We start from the raw sequence: 19,017 nt of genomic DNA on the forward strand, positions 1-19,017 counted from the left end.
ATGCAACTCTTTAGGTAAATCTTTTCTCACTTGTAACCATCCTTCTTCTCCAAAACCCATCAAACCAGCAATAGCTCGGAACCCACAATTGTCATGTGCTGCAACATCCTTAATGTATTTAATATATCATCTCAATTCAGAAGGGAATGCCTCTAAAAAGCAATTTGGATTTAATGATCGAAACCGGTGAACTTATCATAGACCTAGGCCAATACCAATGTTGGACAATAAAGTAGACAACATGACACAATTATATACCTCACTAGTAAACCATGTACCTTGTTTGTCTTCTTTGTTTTCACCTTTTTTGTTGTTACACTCGCTTTGGCAATGACTCCGGGTGAATAACTATCTTGTGCTGAAGCAACTATTTCAAACGCAGATGGCTCACGACGAGTGGAGGTCTCAATCTTCAATTTTGGCCGACCCCGTGGATTAGACTTCATTTCCAGCTCAATCAAAAATGTACAATCAGGTTTGGCTAAGTCCCTCAATTTCTGTAACAAAACCTCTTCACATCTGGATCCACCTCCTCGAATCGTTTGGCAAACAATTCTAACTCAGGTGTACAAGTCCACTCTTCACTTATAGTGTGTGGGGCACTTAACATATCAAGCTTAGTCCAATATGAATAAACCAAAGTGAGGGCAATTGGCTGATTTTCCCTCATGTAATTTGCTACCTCATGTGCACATGGCAAACCATGAGTACGTCGAATGACACATCCACATGTAGTAGTATCAATACCAACAGAAGATGCTCATTTAGACTCTGCCAATATGATCTCTAATACAGTAATTGAGACATTACCACGAAGCTCCTTAAACTGCGCAGGTTTGAAATCATGTTGCACAACTATCTTACTTTTCTCAAATGATGATTTTATTTCACTATGTTGAAACTCAATTAAATTGTGTATCCTTGTCCAATTCGACTCAAAATTTTCTTAACTTGATCCAAGATATCTTTTAAGTTTTGCATGTGAACTCTCAACCTTATATATGAAAATAAACTGTTATAAAAATAATGTTATAAAAAACCAAACAACTAATAAATTTAAATGTTCATTATCTATTTGTTGTAAAATTTCCAAAGTGCATAAATGTGTCAGTCCAAGCTGCCACAAATTTCGACTTGTATGTATCCAACCAAGATGAGGTAACATAATGAAGTGCATCTTGATAAGTATTGAACTCACTATATAACAAAGACAGTCGTTGCATGTATACTTTTTCAGACAATGACATAACCAACATATTCCAACCCATTATAAACATTTCCCATTTATCCTTTGTCTCAAACATCTTTTTGCAATTAGCAAGCATATTTTTTTCCAATATGCCATCTACACAACAAATTTGTAGTTGCAGGAAACACCGTACATATGGCATTCATAAGAGCGAATTCTCTATCTGTGACAATAATAGAAGGAAAAGTATTTTCATCCATGACACTACACAAAATACCAAGTGCCCATGTGTAGTTGTCCTCCTTCTAATACTAGAGGTATGCAAATGCAACTGAAAAGGTCATGTCTATCAATGTCACACCTACAATCTCCAGAAAGGGCAACCGATATCGATTGGTCTTATAAGTACAATCCATCAACAATGCTTTTGGAAATGCACATAACAAATTCGAACTAGTAGGATGTGCAAAGAGCAAATCAGTCACTGTCTCAGCATCTGCACAACTCCTATGCCACTCAATGTACTTGTTCATCGCTAACTGACCTAATAGTTGTTGCATTTGAGATCTCCTAGCTTTCTCAACAACTTTATACCTATGATGTGCATTGTACATTGTTTTCATTGTGGAAGCATTTGCATCATCATGTTGTTTCAATGTAACCAATATCTCACTCAATCGTACCATACTCTTCGACATGTCTACCAACAAAGAGGTTTCCTCATGTGACAACCTTCCAACGTAAAAATGACCCTCAAGATATTCTGCAGCAGGATGATTATGCATACCACAAACAACTATCAAGATCCAATCATCATTTGTGGCTAATTTTTTACCCTTCAATAAAAAAGGACATTCACATTTTTTTGTACCAGTCAGTCTTGCTTTTTTTGTCTTAGGCCTGCTATTTTTTCAAGTGTCCCTATAAGATCCACTCCTCTCACAAGCTAAGCTAAGTCTTGGCTTCCTACCATGAATACCACCCCCATCTGATTTCTGCACGACAATAACGAATCCATTTCCTACCACGAATACCACCCCATCTGATTTTTGCACGACAATAATGAATCCATTTCTTCTTCCAACTTGACGTGCCCATCGAATTAACTCATCTTAACTCTTGAATATCTGAAATAAATAAATTAAACTAACCAATTATTGCACATAAAATAGGTACATTATTTGTAAAACAATCAAAGACTCACCTCACGAGTAACAAATTCATTACTATAATCCATTACAATTTCTGAATCAACCTTACTGCCTCTAATCGAAGCATCACCCTGAAAACACGTGTGAATGTAATTTCAAAATTGAAAAAATGATGTTCATTTCAACAGTCTCGAAACTAATGGTTTTGTTCAGTTCAACAATGCCGAAAATAAAGATGATATTTGGTTTAATAGTACTGACTATCTGTATTAATGTTCGGAACCTATGTATTGAATGAAAGGATTATGTTTAGTACTGTATTACCGAACATAATCCTAACAGTCGGCAAACCAGTACCGAACAGCTCAAACAAAACAAAAACAACTGAAAACGACCGAGAATGTTAATACAAGACAGATAAACTTACCAATGGAACGCCGGTCTCTCTAGAATTGTTGTCCTCATCCTCCATTGCTCTACACAGTGAAATAAGTGATGAAGTATACGTTATACTTGAAGCAAAACTTTCAAGTTCAATAGGGTTGATGATGGTGATGAAGGTGACACATTCAGGATTAAAGATGGTTATGAAAAATAATAGATTTAGGGTTTATGTTGGTTGGTTATGAAAAGTAACAGGTTTAGGGTTTACAGACATGGAATACATATAGTTGGAGGTAGGAGTGGGGGTGGATGTCCAATATTATAGAGTAATAGTTCTTATTTGATAAGTAGGTGTTCCATTTAATAATATCTTTTAATGTAATTTTACTTTAGGATATAATTGTAATAATAAAAAATGAGTGCTGCTATTAGCACCTGCCAAAATTCTTTGGACCCCCCATTTTATAATTTTTTTTTATTACAATTATACCCTAAAGTAAAATTACATTAAAAGACATTATTAAATGGAACATTCACCTATCAATAAGAACTAATACTCTATAATATTAAACACCCACCCCTATCCCCACCCCCACCTCCACCTCCACCTCCACCTCCAACTTCAACTATACGTATTCCATGTTTGTAAACCCTAAACCTATTACTTTTCATAACCAACTAATATAAACCCTAAATCTATTATTTTTTATAATCATCTTAAATCCTGAATGTGTCATCTTCATCACTATCATCAACACTATTGAACTTAAAAGTTTTGCTTCAAGTATAACTTATACTTCATCACTTATTTCACTGTGTAAAGCAATGGAGAGCGAGGAGACCGGCGTTCCATTGATAAGTTTATCTGTCTTGTATTAACATTCTCGGTCGTTTTCGGTCGTTCTTGTTTCATTCGAGCTGTTCGGTACTGGTTTGCTGACTGTTAGAATTATGTTCGGTAATACAGTACTGAACATAATCCTTTCGTTCAATACATAGGTTCTGAACATTAATACAGATAGTCAATTATGTAATCTTTGTTGAATTAACTTAGAATGGAAAAGAGTGAATTGAAATGGATTTACGATATGTATTGTGAATGGATTTAATTCATGTTATTTTAAGTTGTGAATTAGAATTGATTCAAGTTACACAGTGATGAACAGATTTTGTTCGGACATACAGTGCTAACAGGATCATTATTGTTCGACAAAATAGTTCTGAACAAAATACATTTTTTCGACAACACAGTGGTGAACAAATTGTTTTGGACTACATTCAGAATTTTGACGGCGATTCAGACAATGATTCTGACGGCGATTCAAACGATGATTCTGTTTTTCCTTATCTTGCAAACGGTTATGCAAATCCCGTAGAAATTGGAGTATCTTCGATCGATCTCAGCGAGGACGAAGATACAAAAAGCAACGAAGAAGATGATGATGAGAAGATGAGAGAGGTTACTGATTCGGCGATACAGAGAGCGTTTAGAGAAGATGAGAGTCGTCGGAATGCTCTATTGACGACCGAGACGGCGATGAGAGTGATGGAGGGTTGGGGTCCAAGAATTCTATACTGGACCAAAGCTCCAAACTCTGAAGATTGAGTGAGTCAAAGAAGGAGATGAATGAAAAATTAAGTGAATGTGCATTTCATTGTGAAAATATTATGAATATGAGTAAATTTGGTAATAAGTAAAGTGTCTAAAAAAATATTATTAAAATTTCAAATTTAAGATTAAAATCCAAAAAAATAAAAATTCTAAAGAATTTTGATAAATACTAATAACAACACTCTAAAAAATTTATAACATGAAAGATTCAAAAAAATTTGTTAAGAAAACTCAATATAGAAGCGCGGACGAAATCCAAATCCATTTCTCTCGTTTGTCCCAAGAAAACTCAATATATAGAAGCGCGGACGAAATCCATTACGTCACTGCAGATTTTAAAAAAATAAAAAATGTAGCTTCTTTTATAATAGGAGATAATACTAATCAACTAGGAGAGAGAGAGAGAGAGAGAGAGAATGAGTTTTCTGGCAGGGAGATTGGCGGGTGTTGAAGGGGCCTATTTTTTACAAGAATCCAAACACGCCGTTGGTCGTCTCGCCCAGAAGATCAAACCAAGCCTTCCTTCTCCTTCTTCAGAATCTCCCGCAATTGCAATCGAAGCTCAATCCGATGTTCTTCCTGAGGTTCTCAGGCACTCTCTCCCTTCCAAGATCTTCCAGCCACCTTCCGAGTCGTCTCTCTCCAGTGCATCCAAGTGGGTTCTTCACCCCGATCTCAAAAATGCCTCTTCTGTCTCCCGCGACGCTTTGAACCCTCTTCGGGCTTACGTTTCCCTCCCTCAGGTCACTTTTGGCCCCAAAAGGTCATTTCTCTTCTTTCCTTTGCTTATTCATAGTTTTTTAATTGTGGGTTCTATGATTTTGTTCCTAATTCAAGTAGTTTGGTTTAATTCTAGTATCAATTTAGTTTTCAGATTGTGGGTTCTAATGTTTTGAGCATGATTCAAGATTTTGGTTAGTAGAGTGTGAGTAATCTGTTTGGTTGCTGAGAAAATGTTGGGGAAAATGGAAGTTATTATTTTCATGTCTGGTGAATTGAGTACACCTTTTGGTATGAAAGTTGTTAATTTAGTTGCTAAGATATTGATCAATTGCTACTCTGTTAAATGCAGGTGGCAGTTGCCTAATACAGATAGCTCTGTTTTAGCGTCCACTGCCAATGAATTGCGCCATGACAAATACACTCCTGTTAATCCTGAGAAGTTGAAGGCTGCAGCTGTAGGGCTATCACAAAGTAGGTTTGAACCTGTTTACAATGATTTTTCATTTAGTGGATATGAATGTCTGTTCATTTTCTTCTTGAATATCTGATTGTAGTTAGCTTTATCCTTGGGATTATGAGGGTTCTATTTTGAATTTTACTTGAATGATTGGTCTTTGATTTTGTATTTTCTGTTTATTTGATTTCTATCTGTTGTATAAATGATAAAACTGTGTTCTTGTCCTGTCATAAGACTCCATGAAAAAAGAAAAAGAGTGTGTGTGTGTGTGTGTTGGGGGGGGGGGGGGGGGGGGGGGGGGGGGGGGGCTTGTCGTTAGCATTTTCCCCCTCCCCTTAGAAAAGCAATACAATGATACAGGTTGTCTGTCTCATACAAAAACCTTCTGGGGAACCTTGAGACCTCATTTTTATGAATCAACATTTAATTAAAAACAAGTTACTATGTTTAATCTTAGTACATAATGTGATAGTCTTTTCATTACCCTCAAACATGTGTACATGTATGATTGGACATACATTTCTTTTCTATGTCAGTGTCTTCACTCTTCATATTCTTTGTTTTTTCCTAGATCGATAGACATTGACACAAGACATTCGATAAGGAAAATGTACGAGTTTAATTGTTTCCTGTATCTAGATTGTATCTTTTTAAAGCATGCCAACACGTGCTGTTCTTCTCTGTAGTTGCGAAGGCATTTGCTGTTGCTACTGCTGTTGTCTTTGGCAGTGCCACCTTGATGGTTGGACTGGCAGTCTCCAAACTAGAGCTGCACAGTGTAAGTGTACATCTTCATGCTTTGACTTTAAAAATTTTTCTCCACATCTTGGACTTTTAATGTCACAAATTAGTAAATGACAATGAGAAACAACCTTGATAAGTTTTTCTCAAGTGTATGTGAACACAAACACATGCCCAAACACACAACTGCCTACAGTGCATGGCTGAAATTAGTTAGCAATAGAACTGTTTTATATTTGGATAAATTATACAGACCCCTAAAAATGGATTTATTACAGTCCACCTCCTTAGTTTGAAAATATTACGCTGACCTCCCGCAAGTTTTAAATTTGCATAACAAATTGGTTCATGTCATTAAAAAGCCATTAATAAAGTAACGGACATTGCATTCCTTTCTAGGCACAAAAAAAAAAATTCACTTGCAGTCTATTTATGTTTGTTGTTTTTTTACCTTGCAAACATGGCCTTGTGCTTGTAAGATGATATGATATATTTGACAGAGCGATGACATCAAAGCTAAAGGGAAAGACCTGGTACAGCCAAAATTAGAGATGTTCAAGGAGCAATTGATCCCCTTAAAAAATTGGGTATGTTAAGTCAAAAATTCTGAGATAGATTTTGCATTTGTCGATAAACTTATGAAGAAAAAAGAGGGTGTAAAAAAAAATATTTGCTTCTCTTTTCTATTTTCTATTTCCTTTTATTTTTCATCCTCAAATCCCTCTCTATTAGTATATCTGCTTGATTGCTTTGTTTTCAAACTTGTGTATCTGCTTGATTGCTTTGCTTTCAAACTAAGGGCAAGTTTGTAATTACAGGCAGGAGACATGTCGAAGAAATGGCATTTGGAAAGAGGGGAAGATATCAAAGAGAAGCCTCTAATAAAGGAGCTTTCCAGGATTATGGGTGCCAAGACACCCAATTAATTCTTTGTGATTTAGTTTCGATAATAATATGCATGTAAATAGAGTTGAGTGGTTCGAGGTTTGTTGTTGTATAACTAAGTTGCTTTTAAGGGCTTCTTACAGTCTGTTTGAATTCCGTGATTTGGAAATGAAAGGAAAAGAACTTGGATTCTCGTAGCCTTAATTCCTTGTTTAAAATACAAAGAAATGAAAAGAAACCCTCGGTCTAAAAGGTTACTTCTTGAATCTATCTAAAAATAGGGAGATTTGAGGGGCAAAGAAACCTATATAAGCCAAACAAGACATAAGCGAAAGCACACTTCTATCATCTTTTCCTTTCTCTTCTAAATTCTCAACTGAAAGAGGAAAGCAGTGATTAGGAAATTGAGTTTGCATTATGTTAAACAGGTAATAATCTGTAACTGTGTATAATGTAAAAAATTGTAACCATGTGTTTTGAGGTTCACATATTACAATACACACAGTTTTTATTCAATGTTAATTAAGAACTAAAGTGGACATGTCCCGCTATTTGGGGGTCCGCGGCGATCGTGTAGCCTGAAGATCTCACCTCCAATGGGGGATCGGATTTATCCCACAGTACCAAAATTTAAAAATAACCACCTTTCGATCCAATTTATGAAGAGTTAGGCACAAACTGGAAAATAAACAATATTTGCAAGGTCACGAAAGACTCTTACTCTCTTCCCAAGTGTCCCCATTAGTGCTCATTCCTCTCCCAACCTTGGATATGTTAGGTTGACTCATTTTGTAGTCTAAACCGGCTCCATATTGCCAAGCCTCAAGTTGCCGCTTCCATTTGTACTTCATTTTCGGTGGAAAAGCATTTACCAATGGCCTTGCAAAATGATCAATTTGTTAGAATTTTTTGGCAGTAGTAAAATGAAAATTTTCAAATATAAGAAAATGTTTTTGATAAGTAATGCATAGTTTGACAAACAATTTTCTTCAACTTAAACACAGGAAAACTTAATCTCTTAGTGTTTTGATTAAACTTGAAAGATAACATAATTATGAAGATTATTACCTAATTGCGGGGTCAACAAAGGTAGAAAGAAATGTATAGTAACCCAACATGAAAAAGTGTCCAGACCAGTTGAGGAGCACCGGAACACCAACCTAAAAAACAGAACCAACATAAAGATTTAATCTTCATTTGAAAAAGAGTTAGTTATTGTATCACTGTTAGTTCTAAAATTTGGCTGTGTTAACACTGATCCTTCACTTATCTGATTATTTTTCTAATTTTGTGCTGCCAATTGTGAGTCATTGTTGGAAAAACATTTTCAACTGCAATACTGAAAAAACTGAAGTGATCACTAGAAAATACTTTTCATTAGTTTCCTATTCATCAGTCATGCGAACTATGCAAAGGTCCTACTTGAAAAAATGACAGCATATCTATTGAATTTCAAGAACGTATGGTTGTCTCGTTCACAAAAGAGAGGATGGAATAATGGCTATGCAAAACTCTATAGCAACAAAAGAATGTCAGGACTGTCTCGTATGGCATTTTTTAGTCTGTTCTGTACTCTTGTACTGTGTATTACTTTACAAAATGCAATAATGATGGTCACAACACAATGAAGAAAAAAAGTGAGAGAGAAGAACAAATAAAACATTTGTATGTATTTACCTGCTTGAATATTGATGGCATAATTAAAGGCTTAGTTATCATCACTAGGCCTAATGTCTTCACAAGAGGCCCAAACTGTATAACATCCTGTATCAACAAAGAGGGATTTCAAAAAAAAAAAAAAAAGTTTCATATTCTCTTATCAACCACTTAATAAGGCAAAAATATGTTTTAAACTGTCAAAACTAAATGAAAGACATAACCTGAAGAAATGGTCTTAGTACTGGATCCCCTAGCCTCTGGCAAAGTGAAACATAAATTTGAAATAAAACAAAAAGAGAAGAAAAATGAAGCATAAGCATTTGAGCAGAAAAGAAAGCCCATTTTGCATTTCTGGAAGGAACTTGTTCCAAAGCAATGCAAACATACCTGCATACTCTGGAAATTGACATAAAGAAGCTCATTGATGAAATCTGGTGAAACATTAGACTGTTTCTTTGCCGACATTGCTCTTTGAAACAACCAGGATGCACTTAAATTGGGCTGCACAACATATTTCAGATGAGGCAATAATAGGAGAGGCTGCATAATTAGTGACAGAGACAGGAAACACCAACCATGTACGGATTCAGAAGAGACAAGTTGTGAGAGTCCAGTAAATCGCCATTAATTGCTTCATATATACCTTGGTTCAAAAGGAGTATGAATTATGATCATTCTGATATCTTCTTATAACATTTTTACAAATTTCGAATTCTTGAAGTGTTAATGACTAAGAGAATGTTTGGCCACCACATTTGATTATACATGTCCATTTTTTAGGATAGAATCATTATAATTTACAAATCATAGAAAGAATTTTTTTTTTTTTTTTTTTTGTTGAGAAATGGGCATTTAAAGTGATATGAGAAAAATTATAGAGAATTTTTTTTCTTTATTTGATTATACATGTCCACATTTTAGGATAGAATCATTATAATTTATAAATCATAGAAAGAATAATTTTTTTGAGAAATGGGCATTTAAAGTGATATGAGAAAAATTATAGAGAAATTCATGTAAGAAATTAACTACATACCAGCTGATAATCTCCCAAGGTGCCTAGTCAAGCTCCCAAAACCACCAAAGGAAACTGGTGATTGTATGCCACTAGCATCACCAAACTGCAGTGGACAATAATGTGAGACTAATGCATTCCATTACTATATAGCCATGATTTGATTGAGGCTGGAAAAGGGTTTAAAGAAAACCTGTAAAACACGATCAAAAGCTGCTGGCAATGGACTGTCGAATCAATCCTCCCAATTAAGAAGAGAAATGGGTCAAATTGCACGAGTATATGCCCAAAAAATTCCAAAGCAAGATAAGTATAAGAAGACCCCAGCATGTATCAATAATAATATAAGCCAACGACATTTACAAACTGAATATATGTGAGCACATTGGGAACACAAATTACCCAGAGCATTATTTAGCACGTTCCACATATAGGAAATATAGGTGTTTCCTAATGCATTATCAAGCTTTTCACGTATTGATTATCAAAAGATAATTAATATGTTTAACAGAACCAAAGAGAATTTTGAATATAGCTCATGTGACGTTTGCATCTTTACCTGTCACGATATGTAGGAAAGATTCCAAATATAACTCTCAAAATCTCCAAATCATCAAGAGAGACTCCCTGTGAGAAGAGAGAGAGAGAGAGTTCTTTATGTTTTCAAGTTTATAAACTGAATCAGGAGATTTTAATACAGGCAGGGAAAAACAATAGAAGCAGAGCTTGTGGTTTAAAAAGAAGGAAAGAAAAGAAGAAAACAGCGTTATTTAGAATGAAATAGTACACAATTTCACAGATAAACAGTCCCATCCAAAAAAAAACCTTCACAGATATACAGAAATAAACAAGTAGAATCACAAATTCTATGAGTATAAACAACACTTCCAAAATATAACCTGATAATTAGGCATTAGATCCCAATAGTCTTCTAGTAATTCTTCCAATTTTGGGCATCCTGGTTGGGGATCAACATAAGTGAACATATAAGTAGTTCTATCCATGGGACCCGAACCAGCAGGGAATGCCTGTGAAATGTTCAGAGAAAGTTCGATTCCCAAAATTAAAACATTCTTTAATTGATAAAACATATACCAGAAATACTACAAAAGAAACACAAACATAATAGAAAATCAATCACCTCCCAAAAATATTGTACTTCTGATTCTCCAACTTTCTTCACTTCCGAACTACTAAATATGACATCACTCGTAGAGTTATCCTTGAACCCACGACAACAAGAACCAACAACAAGGCAAACGCCATCTGGCTTCCTTCCATCTCTTATCTGTAAAAATTATTCAATATATGAAAACAGTTTCATTGGATGTATTCATTACCTAAAATGACCATTACACAGTAATATTTGACATTATTTGCAGAGTGAGTCATACTTAAATCAGAGTTCTCAAGCTTGACATTCTAAGATTTAATATTGCATTAAGCACAGGCCCCAGGCATGCATACTGATGATGGCTATATTATATATGATCTAATGGGCTGTGGATTTGGATATGAGAATTTGTTTACAAAGTTTTTTTCAAAAGAACTGGAAAAGAATCAGGTCTTGGTAGTTTAATGGCCATTTTACCAATCCATCGCTGTCAATTCATATGTCAAGAGTTCCATGGAGATGTTATACAATGTAGTAGTGTTACATGCATCCCTTTACAATGTTCTAGACTTGGAAAAATTGTAAAGTGTTGTTTCTGAAGATAACTATTTTGAGTCTTTCACTAATCGTTCATTGGTTAATTGCAAAATATGAAGCACAAGAAGCAAACAGTGAAGAGCACTTTTCATGTATGCATCTTGCACCTAGGCCAGCATGTCCCTCGGGAGGATTGCAAACAGTGAAGAGCATACTTAGAGTACTTATGCAAACTGGACAATCCTGACCTGTTTAACCACTGGGGAAAAATTCCCCATTGCATCAATTATGAGACGTGATGATAAAATCTTCCCGTCTGCTAGTTGCAAGACCTATCAAAAATAAAAAATAAAAATAAAAAAGTGATAAGAAGTATGCCTCAGTAAAACAACATTTAACATAGTATAATAGTATCTGCATTGTTAAATATTGGGACACTATGTTTTCAGTACATTTTGACCAAGACTGTCCTGCACTAAGGTAGTGTTTGGTACATTGGAATGAAGTGGAATGGAATGGTCATTCTATCAAAATATTTATTCTTATGTTTGGTTGACAGAAAAAATAATAAAAAATACATTGCAAATGGAATCATCATTCACCATTATAAGGGAATGATCGTTCCATAGCTGAACTTAAGGAATGATTATTCCATTCCATTCCATCTAATTCCTATGAACCAAATGGAGCATAACTGTTTGGATTGACAATAGGATTCAGATATTCAAGTCATTAGAACCCATTATCTAATTAGAGCATGGGGGTATAAATTTATACTGATTATGTCTATGTCAATTTAACAGCTTTAAATTTCTCCAACTCATATCTTCCTCTAAGAACTGTTGATGATCTTCTTCACCTTTGTTTGGCTTCTCAATTGGTGGTTCCATATTCCTTTCTTGGCTCTTAAATCGGAGGTTGGCACCAGATTCAACTTACATCGTTTTTTAGGTGGGTGCTTCTATACTCAATCACCATGATAATTGACATACAAACTGAACCACTGTGGATTTTTTTTTCTTGGGTGAAACAACAAAACCAAGTGCCATAATTTTACTTCTTCAGCGTTAGAGATCTTACTGCTGCATCCTTGTATATGCATATGCTAGACACACTGCAACCCTCAAAGATGATTCCACCAAGGGAATCAAAACGTTTTTTCATGACCTCTATAAGCTTTGCAGGCCTATAACAACAGAGAAAGAAACAAATCATAATGATGCATTGAGTTACAAAAGCAAGGCCCAATTTTCCTCTCATAAAAACATTGCAAGACTGCTTAGTTCTTTGATCAAATGTATATAAGTATATAACATGTCACAGTAAGTAATAAAAGAAAATTAATAATATAAAACAAAACAAAGCATGAAATACTAAAACTCAACTTCATGGAAGTTTAGCAAAGTGCATGTGCTATTTGCATGATATTAAGGATCAATGGTCTTTTCCCTTCTTGTTTCCCGTTCTTTCGTTACCCACATACTTGATTAAAAGAAATATATAATCACACATTCGTGCTTAACTAAAGCCTAAAGTCCGACTGGGGAAGCAGCAGGTGCAGAAATATAGGTTATGCGTATATACATAAATAGTGAGGGCACACTTTGGGAGTTCATAAAAGTCAATATTAATTTCTATAAGATACTTCATTCTTTGGGCAAGGAAATAGTCCTTGAACTGAAAGTCACATTGTGAGAAAGAAAAATATAATAACAGTTGTATAACATCATATAATTTAACAACAGAAAAGGATACTCACGAAACACCAAGATTAAGAATGTCTTCAACCCAAATCTCACCCTTGCCCTCAAATCCACATCTGTTCTAAATAAAGTCAAAAAAACAAAAGAAAAGATTAAAAAAAAAATGAGCATAAAGAATCAAGAATAGAGATTGATTTGAAAAGGACATTTGAGCCAAAACATACTGTGAAGGCAAAAAGGAATGATGGGTACTCAGACAGGCATCTGCAAATGGCTTTTAGGGATGTTTTGGCAATACGCTAAAATAGTCAAAAAAATAAAAAAGGCACCAAAAAAAAGTCAATTATTCTCTCTACTTTTCTGCAGGTCTTTTCATAAAAAGCTTAAATGCCAACTAATATAGCCAATTCCCAAAACAACTTTTAGTGCCAAACCCCATTTGTCTAGCATGCATGACCTTCTAATGTCCATGGCACATCCACATACTCTAGATTGAGCACAAAAATTAAATTTTCTCATGGAGTTCACATAGCATATATAGGGGTTCCATGATGGCTTTGATGGTGTTGTATCACCAAGAAGCACTTCTTTGATTAGGGGTATCATCACTTCTGAGCCAGTTCATTGCTACAATTGCAACTACCGTGCAGATTTCAAAAATATATATATTGTTGATGCTACAGACTGTGTGACAAAAGATAAAATTAAGCTGAACCTGGAAACCTCTCATAAATTAAGTAGTGAAACGTACGGGATTAAATACTGCAGCTGTAGCTTGTTCAATATCATCTTCCGCCATAATTCCAAATTCTACAAGTTCTGAGAGCTCTTTCCTTGATATGTTCCATTCTTGCTCCCTCTGATCATTGATAATTAAAACATGTCATCTTATAGTGAAGGTAATGATTATACAATTCTCCACAAATTATCTAGAGGATAAATTCCACATTGCAGTATACCCCTTTTAGAATACTCCTTTCCACAAGGCCAACGCGAAGACCTTTAAAACTCAATGCTGTGGCAATGAAGATACCCAAAGTGCCTCCACAAACTAACACATCAAATGTTTCTACTGCTTTACCGGACAGATCAGATTGGCTAAACAAACCGGGAAGACTTGAAACTACTTTCTGGGGTTCTTGCACAGCTGCAAAATACAATTCCAATTATGGCTTTTACACTATGCTAAAAGGGAAATGCTAATCACCACCTAATGGGTAGTAATTAATGTTGGTATATGTGTAAAAAGTATATTGAAAAACATAAAAGTGTATGAAAATAAGTAAAATATTAAAATATCATATTTCTAAGTATTTGATATGTACCTGTCTGAGAAGAGCATATAGCAGACCATAGTTGGTCCAATCTCTTCAAAGCATCATATGAGGAAGCCCCACCAGCCCCACCAACTTCCCCACTCACTGAAATACTCTCCATTATCCTCTACAAGATTGAATCTTTAGCTCAGTTGGCATCAAAATCATCATGAAATAACTTAAGGAAAAACATCTAGTGTGTTTTATGTATATGCAAACAAAACGTATGCCAACATCATCTATACATGTACCCATATAGATATATACATATGAAATGTGAAAAAACAGAAAGCAAAAATTGAGGGTCTTTGAAGAAATGGGTACCTGGGTTCTGGAAGGAAGAGCTTGAGCTTGGAAGGATTGGTTCTTTCGTTTATGAATTGGTGGTGGAATTGCATATGGGTAGTGATGAGAGACACCACCACCAATTGGTGGGTGTTGTTGGAGATGAAGCTGAAGCCGAAGCACCACCATGATTCAGCAAAATTTGGGGGGAATTGGGTTGTTTGTGGGTAGTAAAGGAACTACAAAAGGCAGACCTTGAAGCTTCTCTCAGCTTAATAAAAATGTGGAAATATACACTATTCTGGAGAAGAGAAACATGAGTACAAGCTTTGGACACGTTAACGACCCCAAACGATTCACCGTTTGCGTTCGAATCCTCTACAGTTGATTTTCGTGTATATAAAAACGACATCGTTTTAAGTTTTTGAAAAAAAAATGTCCCCTTTTTCTTCCATAGCTGTACTCTGTTTTTATGCATACAGTTCAGTTTCAGCAACCCCAACCCAATCCCCATGAAACAAACACAACCTCTTTTCTTTCTTTTTTTTCTCCATACCCACAACCCAAAGGAGAACGAAGAAAGATAGAGAAAGGGTTGCGCGGATCACCCTATTCCCGAAACACGCAGAAAATTTAGAATCATGATAGGAGAATGGAGTGGTGTTTTGGGAAGTTGGTAAAAAAATTGATTTTTGATTTTTTTGGTTAAAAAAGTTAGCTTTTTAGGTAGTGACTTGGGTAAAAAAAATTAGTTTTTTTGGCTAAAAAATCTAAAAGCTAGCTTTTTGCTAGCTTGTCAAAACAAGCCTGAGTTGTATTTTAAGTTTGTCAGTTTTAAAATTATGATTTAAGTATGAAAAATTTATTTAGTTATGAGTTTTAAAAATGGTGTTGAATTGAGTTTAAAATTTTTAATGTGACATATAATATTTGATTTAAAAATTTATAACTTTAACCAAACACATAATTTAAAATTTTATTCAAAACTTATAAAAAAAATTAAAAAATATTTTTTATTTAAAATATAAAAATAACAGGTGAAAAAAAAAAAAAACGAACACTGTTCCAGTTAACCGGCCAGACGTCTGGGAGGACGTTCTCGAGGATGACCGAGTAGACTTATTTTCAAAAATAAACGCTAACTAAACACCACAGTGACACCAAATGGTGGAATTAAATTTAGAAAGTTCTACCAAACAGAGCAATCATACACTTACCTTTGTACTCACTTAATGAAATATTTTTTTAATGACAATTATACTCTTAAGTAAAATGACTATAATGAACATCAAAACACACCGATGTGAGACGGATTCGGATCCTACTACAAAAAATTAAGGTTCTAAAGACTAAAATTTAAGAACAAAATTATTTTTTAGGGACTAAATATTTTTGTTGCGAAAAATGTCGTTATTATATTTTAACAATAAAAATTAGATATTAATGATGAATTATTATCCTTTTGGGATCAAATTTTTTGTCTCAAAAAATAGATCATTTTAAGACTAAATTATTTTGTTTCTAAAAGTTTATTTATTAATGACATTTTTAAATTTTTTTCGCTAAAAGTTTTATTTTTGAATTTTCAAACATTCTTTTGGACTTTCTTTTCGAAACGATCTTTTAACGACTATACTTGTAACGATAAAAATTAGTCCATAAATGTCTTTTACCAAAAAAAAAAAAAAAAAAAAAAAAAAAATCACTTTTAAAGACTAAAACATTTGATCTCTAAAACTCTCATATGTCGTAGTGCTTTACATTAGCCCCCCAAGCGTGCTGTAGCACGCACCAAAATATAATCCGTTTTGTATCACAGGGGCATGCACAGTTTTGTTTTCCCTTCACTAGAAAGGGCTTCTTGGAGATTTCTAGGTATGACACACTTATAATGTGGGTCAAGAGTTCCTAGTAGATTAATGTGGCACAGATACGGATCTCCACAAAGGCAATTTTTTTTTTAAAAATATCAGTGTTGAAAAATAATTATAAATTAATAAGTATTTTATAGTGAATTTTTTTAGGGTTCCTAGTATTAAGATTTTATAGCATAAAGGACATTCAATATTTTAATAGTTTAAGGCTCTTCAAATTGATTCAGAGAAAATTCGACTCCACAAAGAAAATCTCATCAGAATTTCTCTAGACTTTCTAAAGAAATTCACTTCAACTCAAAGAAATTCTTCAAAACCAGATAAATTCCCCTCTCCACCCCAAAGAAATTCGCTCAAATCCAGAGAAAATCCCCCTCCAAACCAGAGAAATTTACTTGTGTTGTCTGTAGTTTGATGCCTTCAGTGATTTGTATGCATATAACAACATAGCACTAAAAGTCAAAGGAGATGGAAGATGTTATATTCCTACTGTGAGCTTTCTTCGTTGAGAATGGACTATTGAGAGGCTTGTATATCTATAGTGCTCTGTCTAGGGTTAATAGTTGATATCGGACTCTTCAATTTGTACTAAACTTTTAGCATATTGTGATGTAGATTTATATGGAAAATTGGGTCAATTCGCCTGGGCAAAAGGAGGGTAATTCCTGGCAACCCACAAAAATTTCGATTTTGTTGAAAAAATTGCTAATGCATAGAAAATCCAAAGTCAAAACCATAAATGCAATAAGAACAATCAATTTTGGAGTTGAAAAGTAGAAATCAAACCTAGATAAATTCTTTATTTCTCTCTAGAGAAATTTTGATTTTGTTGAAAAAATAGTTAATGCAGAGAAAATCTAATACTATAGAAATTTGACAACCAATGACATACCAGAGAAATTTAAACAATCAGAGAAATTTGAACAAACCAGATACCTACCTAGTCAATTTTGGAAGATGCTATTAAATGGAAAACAAGTTTTCAATTTTCAAAATTCCACTAGGATTAGTTCTTACTTGGTTGGATGGTGCAGCTAAAGAAAATTCAAGATTAGCCTTTGTGGGAGCTATTATTAGAGTCATCTATCAAGGTTCGTCGAAAAATACTCGTCATCGGCAAAATGAACTTTGCGGCAGTTGTCATAGAAATCGACTGTTTCTTCATTGCTGTGTTGAAGCGCACAAGAAGGAATTAGAGGCCGAAGCCGAAGCAAAAACAGAGTGATGGTGGTAGTGGGGCTAAATTCGTCGATTATTTGCCGGGAAAGTTGCTACTTCTTTGGCAAAACAAATTGGAGTTGAACAATCTAGGGCATTACAAATCAGATTGCGTCGCCAAATTTGGGTTGATGAATTTGCAAATTAATAAGAGAATTACGCGATGTTGATGAACTCGAATGCGATTTTGACTCTGAATTTGGATTCGGAATTGGGTTTGGATTCCAATTTGGATTCGTTTTCAGAAGAGAGATTTGGAGATTCGATCAAGTGAGGTTTGGATTTAGAGAGAGAGAGAGAGACGAAATAGGGAAGACGGAGAGGGAAAAATGAGATTTGATTTGAGAGAGTCAAATTTTTTTGAGATATATGGGTGTAGGATTGAGGGACTTTAGACATTATAAAATAATATTGTAGATCTCTTCCGTTACTAAAAATAAGAGAGGGATCTTAGACTAATTTTTCTAATTTTATAAAAATTAATAATTAAATTTGTAATTTTTTTTATGAATTTACATTTTTTTTTTCTTCATATCCTTTTTTTTTTCGTTTTACTAGAAAGGACTCGTAAAAAATGTAAAAAAAAATAAAATAACAATAATAATAATAATTGATTTTTTTTTAAATAAATTTTTTATCTTTTAATTATTTGAGGTGATTCCAAACTTGCAAGAAAAGTAATATGGACACCTGGAAAAGATTATGTACTTTATCCGAGAGAATATGCAATAAGGTCTTGTTTTGAAAATAAATTATTTTAATATTTTTTTTAATTTTTTATAAAAAAATAAAAAAAATAATACGATAATTTATAATGATTTATTGATTAAAATATGTAATTTCTAAACAAAGCCTAAATATATCTATAAACCTTCACATGTTAACAATAACTTTAAAAAGATTAGAAATAAAATATAAAGATCTCGGTTGAAAAGTTAATTATTTTAATTGATTTTTTAATTTTTTAAATTATTTTAACTTAATTAAAAAGTTATATTTAAAAAGAAAGTTTAAAAAATAACTTTTTATTGCACTTGATTTGATAATTGTAAAATAATAATAATAATAATAATATTTTATCTTTTTAATTATTTTAATTTATTTTATCTTTATTAACTATTTTAATTAAAAAAAAAAAAATCCCATTGTGAAAC

The 19,017-nt window shown here is 33.9% G+C and overlaps 2 protein-coding genes and 1 long non-coding RNA gene across 8 annotated transcripts; 1 reads left to right on the forward strand and 2 right to left on the reverse strand.

Annotated features, from left to right (window-relative positions):
* Positions 1 to 1,125: 1,125 nt before the first annotated feature.
* LOC114320570 (uncharacterized) lies at positions 1,126 to 2,921 on the reverse strand. Its single transcript, XR_003649951.2, has 3 exons — positions 2,768 to 2,921; positions 2,394 to 2,471; positions 1,126 to 2,316 (listed from the first exon to the last, which is right to left on the reverse strand). It is a non-coding gene; the product is annotated as an uncharacterized LOC114320570 (long non-coding RNA).
* Positions 2,922 to 4,537: 1,616 nt separating this feature from the next.
* LOC114320566 (coiled-coil protein) lies at positions 4,538 to 7,339 on the forward strand. Its single transcript, XM_028267647.2, has 5 exons — positions 4,538 to 5,099; positions 5,409 to 5,530; positions 6,203 to 6,294; positions 6,758 to 6,844; positions 7,076 to 7,339. The coding sequence occupies exons 1-5, from the start codon at positions 4,753 to 4,755 to the stop codon at positions 7,181 to 7,183; spliced, it is 756 nt and encodes a 251-aa protein (XP_028123448.2). The 5' UTR covers positions 4,538 to 4,752; the 3' UTR covers positions 7,184 to 7,339.
* A 199-nt stretch (positions 7,340 to 7,538) lies between these two features.
* On the reverse strand, positions 7,539 to 15,382 carry LOC114320552 (Lycopene beta/epsilon cyclase protein). Of its 6 annotated transcripts, none has more exons than XR_014338572.1 (19): positions 14,811 to 15,076; positions 14,496 to 14,613; positions 14,130 to 14,317; positions 13,922 to 14,029; positions 13,395 to 13,469; positions 13,227 to 13,291; positions 12,548 to 12,653; positions 11,716 to 11,799; positions 10,958 to 11,104; positions 10,716 to 10,844; positions 10,376 to 10,443; positions 10,010 to 10,043; positions 9,838 to 9,922; positions 9,377 to 9,444; positions 9,189 to 9,302; positions 9,023 to 9,058; positions 8,820 to 8,906; positions 8,211 to 8,481; positions 7,539 to 8,021 (listed from the first exon to the last, which is right to left on the reverse strand). XR_014338572.1 is itself a non-coding variant. In XM_028267624.2 (19 exons), the coding sequence occupies exons 1-19, from the start codon at positions 14,958 to 14,960 to the stop codon at positions 7,847 to 7,849; spliced, it is 1,929 nt and encodes a 642-aa protein (XP_028123425.2). In that variant the 5' UTR covers positions 14,961 to 15,073; the 3' UTR covers positions 7,539 to 7,846. The 6 variants fall into 6 exon arrangements, 4 of the variants coding, with proteins under 4 accessions (XP_028123425.2, XP_028123431.2, XP_082740068.1 ...); XM_028267624.2 differs by having other exon boundaries at positions 8,211 to 8,302; positions 14,811 to 15,073; XR_014338573.1 differs by lacking the exon at positions 13,395 to 13,469 and having other exon boundaries at positions 14,811 to 15,382.
* Between the last annotated feature and the right edge of the window lie 3,635 nt (positions 15,383 to 19,017).

This window comes from Camellia sinensis, chromosome 8 (genome assembly GCF_055761805.1).
Source record: "Camellia sinensis isolate YWXY chromosome 8, ASM5576180v1, whole genome shotgun sequence".
In the NCBI taxonomy this organism is placed as follows: domain Eukaryota; kingdom Viridiplantae; phylum Streptophyta; class Magnoliopsida; order Ericales; family Theaceae; genus Camellia; species Camellia sinensis.